The sequence below is a fragment of the Peromyscus eremicus genome, chromosome 2 (genome assembly GCF_949786415.1).
Source record: "Peromyscus eremicus chromosome 2, PerEre_H2_v1, whole genome shotgun sequence".
Classification (NCBI taxonomy): Eukaryota; Metazoa; Chordata; class Mammalia; order Rodentia; family Cricetidae; genus Peromyscus; species Peromyscus eremicus.
Genome location: NC_081417.1, coordinates 78,936,163 through 78,942,162, shown reverse-complemented (window position 1 = coordinate 78,942,162; position 6,000 = coordinate 78,936,163). Strand labels below are relative to the sequence as shown.

The window sequence follows — 6,000 nt, the reverse complement described above, 5'->3', positions numbered from 1 at the left end:
TGCCTCTGCCTTCTGAGTGCTGGGATTAGTGTTTGCCACCACTGCCCAGCTTTCTTTTTCTTAATTTTTAGGTTCCAATTCATTGTGATGATGGTTGCTTAACTCGGGTGGTGGCAGAACAGTGCATTATATGTTTAGTGAATGGATTATATAGTGATTTATATATTAGATAAAACTGGTATTGTTTTGTAGTGTTATATTTCTGAGACAGGTCATAGTGTGTTATACAGGCTGGGTTATCCATTCTTACCATTAGTATTCACCATTATATTGGCCTAACAGTGTAATATGACAAGAAAAAGAAATAAAAGGCACACAGAATGAAAAAAAGAGATAAATTCACCTTTATTTGAATATAACATGATTTAAAGAATCTGTTTTTAAAGCTGTTAAAGGTTGTGAGTAGATCTAACTATTACATGGCATAAGACATACCAACAAATTTATATTTCCATATGTTAGCACTGAATACTCAATTTAGCTAGGCATCATGGCTCACATCTGTCATCATAGTACTAAGGACGCTGGGGCAGAAGGACTGACCCGAGTTCAAGGCCAGCTGGGTTATCCCATCTGGGAAAAAAAGGAAAAGCTGAAAATTTAAAGATATCTAGAATAGTATCAATAATGTAAAATGCTTATGATAAGTTAAACACAATTTTGCCTGCAAGTATTATACACTGAAGTCTACAAAACACTGCTGGGAAAAACAAAGGTCCTTAAAAAAAAAAAAAAAAAAGGCAGGGGCAGTGGGTAAGAGATACATTGTAGTTCTTCGCCCAATTGTCTTTGTGAAGATAAAGTAACTTCATTTTACATAAGAAGTTTTGTAAATAGCTAATTCTATTGCTTGATACTGATTAGTTGTTCATGATATGTAGTTTTCCTGCAAAAAAGCAATGAGTGAAATAAAGGCTTAGAGGGAAAAACTGAAAAAAGGAAAAAAAACTCACAATGTATTAGATGCCACTTAATGAAACTTGTACTTAATTGGTTAGTTGTTTTAATTACAATTTCAAGTTATATAGATACAGAAATTCTACTTTTTTCCAGAACAAACATATGTGTCCTTATAAGACAGTGGAGGAGACATCTGATGTTAACTCTTGAGCTTTTTACTTCTGAGAAGAGTCAATGCTTTCGCCCTTGTCCTTCACAGTCTGGCGTTCATCTGGGTCATTAGCTTCTCCAGTTTGATTGCGAGGGCAATGTTTCCTTTAATCTTCAGTTTTCCCGACATGAATGCCATGGTCGGCTTTAGTTTCCCTACAATGAGAAATGAGACAGAGAATGCAGCATTAGTGCCCTGAGGGGTGGGCCACTGCAAGAACGTGCATGCTAAGAAGAATTTCCCAGTTACATAAATCCCAGAGCACAGAGATTTCTATTACAGCATTGCATATTACTGTCCAGGGAATCTCGTTCCTGACTTGGATATTAACAATATCCTATCATACAGAAGATATGGTAAGAAACAGTCTGCAGAAAGTAATGGCAGAAAGCTAAAGATGCTACATTTATACATATGCTGGTTACAGCACTCTAAGGAAATGAATTCTGGTGGTAAATACTATGTTATTTAATTTTCCAATCTGTTGTAGTTTATTAAACTCTTTAACTATTTCAAGCTTAAATTCAAGAAATGAAATGGTGCAATGTCTAAAATATTTACAAATGATTATTAAGCTGGGCATGGCAACATACATCTTGTAACACCAACACTTGGGGGCAGAGTCAGGAGGATCATAAGTTCAAAACCAGCCTGAGCTAAACAGTGACATTGTGTCACAACAAACAACAACTAAGACCATTAAATATATAGCATTTAGGAGCTGGGGAGATGACTCAGTGGGTAAAGTACTTGTTGCACAAGTGTGAGGACCTCAGTGCAAATCCTCAGGACCTAGGTAAAGCTGGCACTATAGTCCACATCTGTAATCCTAGTGTTCCTGCTTTGAGATGGGAGGCAGAGATAGAATCCATAAAAGCTTGTGGACAGCTTGCATGGCATATAGTATTGAACAAAGACACCTTGTCTAATGGTGGAAGGTGATAACCAACACCCAAGGTTGTTCTCTGACCTCTATGCATGCACAGTGGTACCCAAACATGTGTACTCAAATAAACATGCAAACACACACACACAGTTCTTATGAAGATCTGAGTTTATTTCCTTGCATCCATGTTCAGTGACTCAGAAATGCCCATCACTCCAGTACAGAAGATCTGATGCTTCGGCGCACGCACACACACACATACACACACTATTTAAGAAATGGTTTTGTTTTTAATATAATGTTGCAGGATATTTTTACACTGTGTCAAGATGAGTTGCTGTGATTGGTGTAATAAAAAGCTGAACGGCCAATAGCTAGGCAGAAGAGTATAGGCGGGACTTCCAGGCAGAGAGAGAACTCTGGAAGAAGAAAGATGGGATTTGCCAGGAGACACAGGCGGGATGGAAGAAAGGTAACATCACATGGCAGAACACAGTTTAATAGAAATGGGTTCAGGCGGTGGTGGCGCACGCCTTTAATCCCAGCAATCGGGAGGCAGAGCCAGGTGGATTTCTGTGAGTTCGAGGCCAGCCTGGTCTACAGAGCAAGATCCAGGACAGGCACCAAAACTACACAGAGAAACCCTGTCTTGAAAAACAAACAAACAAACAAACAAACAAATAAATAAAATTGTTACTTGATTTCACAAAAAAATGCTAAATCAATTAAAAAAAAACAAAAAAAAATGAGTTAATTTCAGTTATAAAGCTAGTTGAGAACAATCCTAAGCTAAGGCCAAGCTTTCATAATAATAAGTCTCTATATCATTATCTGTGAGCTGGTGGCCCAAAGAAAAATCCAACTACAGTATACTCTATGAACACAAAAGTATGTTGGCATTTTTCAACCAGAGAAGTGTAAGCATTAAAAATAGAATTATAAGGCAGGAGATGGTGGCACACACCTTTAATCACAGCACTCATGAGACAGAGGCAGGCAAATCTCTGAATTCTAGCTAGCCTCGTCTACAGAGCAACTTCCAGGAAAGCCAGAGATACACAGAGAAACCCTTCAACAACATCCCTCTGTCCCCCCCCAAAAAAGCTGTAGCTACTAACAAATAATATTAGCTCTGTAGAGAAAAGGACCTTTGCTCTCTTTTCTACTATTAAATCAGTGTTGGTTCAATCTGGAGCACAGGGTTAATAGGAAAACCGAGGCTCAAAGAGGAATTTAACTTGCTCAAAGCCACACAACTTGTGTACATCAGTGCTTCAATTCTTAGCCAGGTATGCCCAACCAGCATTTATGACTTCCTTACACTGACAGTTTAGACACTGCTCATATCGCCTAGAAAGCACAGCATGTGTTTGGTACATTAGTGGCCTATCCCTCCTCTCACCCGTGACATATGCAGGTTCAAAACAAAGGAAAAAACATGCAAAAAGCAATTTGATGTAAATAGGAAATGCGGATGCAGAATAAAAACCCTGAAATAATTCATGATGTTGGAGATTATTAACAATAATATTAGTAATAATAATAAAGAAATAACAATATTGATCCTGGAGAGATGGCTCAGTCTGATGACCTGAGTTCAAAACCACAACCCATATAAAGGTTAAAGGAGAGAACAGGATCTACCAAATTGTCCTCTGACCTCCACAGAAGTGCTATGGTATACACACCCATCTACCCCATACACAACCTCATACAAATAAAAGTAAAAAATTAACTCAAAATGGACCATAGACCTAAATGTCAGAACTAAAAATTTAAAGTCTTAAAAGAAAACACAGGGGTACTGTGGATTAAACGAGGATGTCCTCTGTAGGCTCCCAGTCTGTGGTACTGGTTAGGTTACAGAATTCGTAGGACATGAAGCTTGCTGGAGGAAGTAGACCATTGCAAGGAGGCTTTGAGGATGTATATCCTGTCCCACTTCCAGTTTCCTCTCGGTTTCTTGTGTGCAGCTGAGATGTGATCTCTCAGCTCTGTCTACCTGCTGCATGCCTCCCCCACCATTATGGATGTTCCCTCTGGAACCATAAGATAAAACAGACTCTGTGTTATGTAAGTTGCTTTGGGTCATGGCATTTTATCACAGCAACAGAAAATTAACTAATACAAATCTTTATAACCCTAAGATTGGTAAGGACTCTTAGAATTGACACTAAAGGCATAAACAATGACAAAAAGATAAATTTATACTCCTACCAAAATTTTTTAAGAATTACTTTAAAATGTATCATCAAGAAAGTGAATGGGCGGCTGGAGAGATGGCTCAATAGTTAAGAGCAACTGGCTGCTCTTCCAGAGGTCCCGAGTTCATTTCCCAGCAAACCTTATGGCAGCTCACAATCATCTGTAATGAGATCTGATGCCCTCTCTGGCATGCAAGCATACACATACACGCAGACTCATATACATAAAAATACACTCATATACATAAATAAATCTTTAAAAAGAAGAAGAAAAAGTGTGAGTAAAAAAGCAGGACGTAGTTGCAGATAATATACCTAGAAATATAAAAATAATTCTTAAAACTCACAGATAAAAGACAATTTAAAAATGAGAAGAGGGGGAGCTGAAGAGATGTCTCAGTAGCTAACAGCACTTGCTGCTTTTCTAGAGAACCTACGTTTGGCTCCTAGCACCCACATGATCACAACTGTCTGTAACTCCACTCCAGTTCAAGATCTGATGCCCTCTTCTGGTCTCCATGGGCACCAGGCATGCAAACGGTGCTCAGATATATATGTAAGCAAAACACCTTTATACATAATATTAAAACCCTTTTTAATAATTTGTTTTTATTTTATATAGATTGATGTATTGCCTGCATGTATGTCTGTGTGAGGGTATTGGATCCTCTGGAACTGGAAATTCATAGACAGTGAGCTGCCATGTGGGTGCTGGGAATTGAACCCAGGTCCTCTAGAAGAGCTCTTAACCATTGAGCCATCTCTCCAGACTCTAAAAAATTTTTTAAAGAAAGATTTAATAAACATTTCTCTAAGAAGTTACACAGATAACCAATAAGCACCTTTTTGTTTGTTTGTTTGTTTTGTTTTTTTGTTTTTTGTTTTTTGAGTCAGGGTTTCTCCATGTAGTTTTGGTGCCTGTCCTGGATCTCGCTCTGTAGACCAAGCTGGCCTTGAACTCACAGAGATCTGCCTGACTCTGCCTCCCGAGTGCTGGGATTAAAGGTGTGTGCCACCACTGTCCGGCAATAAGCACATTTTTTAAAATACCATCCAAACCAAAATTTTAAGATCCCACTAGGATGGCAATAAATTTTTAAAAACAACTGAACTAAAAATTAGTACTGTCAAGGGCAAGAGTTCAAAGCAATAAATGCTCACATTTCCTAGGGAAATGGGAATGACACCAGCACTGTGTTCAGAATGGCCCAGAACAAAACAACAATCTCCAATCTGCACAATGGCCATCAGCTGGTGAGTGGCAAAATGATACATGGTGTGAGAATGACATATGATGTGACATGATGGTATATGTTTATAATCCCAGAACTGTGGAGGTGGGGTCAGGAATACCAGCAGTTCAGGGACAGCCTCAGTTATATAGCAAACTCGAGGACAGCCTGGGTACCTGTCTGAAGAAGAAAATAATACAGTATATCCATACAATTAAATATGCAGCAAGGAACGTGAATAAAACTACCGATACATGCAGGACTCTTAAAAGCATTAAGCTAAAAAATGTCCGATGTAGGACTCTATACACTTCAATTCCATTTATAAAAACTAAATGGAAAAAACGGAATGCAATAATGTTTGGCTAGCTAGGGACTGGATGGAAACAGAAACTGGGAATTTTCCAGAGTAACAGAAGAATTCTGAAAGTCAATTTTAGTGGTAGCTGACTAATTCTAAAAATATAATAAGGATCATGTTTGTTTATCTTAATGGATTTTATAGTATGAAAATTTACCAAAATGATATTGATAAAGGAAAAAACTTTCAAAGAAAGTTATTAACCA

At 38.1% G+C, this 6,000-nt stretch overlaps 1 protein-coding gene across 1 annotated transcript in view; it reads right to left on the bottom strand.

Moving 5' to 3' along the window:
• Positions 1-986: 986 nt before the first annotated feature.
• The window catches only part of Hsdl2 (hydroxysteroid dehydrogenase like 2), a 44,126-nt gene continuing 39,112 nt past the window's right edge, over positions 987-6,000 (bottom strand). Inside the window, exon 11 of the mRNA XM_059254409.1 lies at positions 987-1,266. Coding sequence (XP_059110392.1) covers positions 1,154-1,266 — 113 coding nt within the window. The 3' untranslated portion in view covers positions 987-1,153. The remainder of the gene's footprint in view (positions 1,267-6,000) is intronic.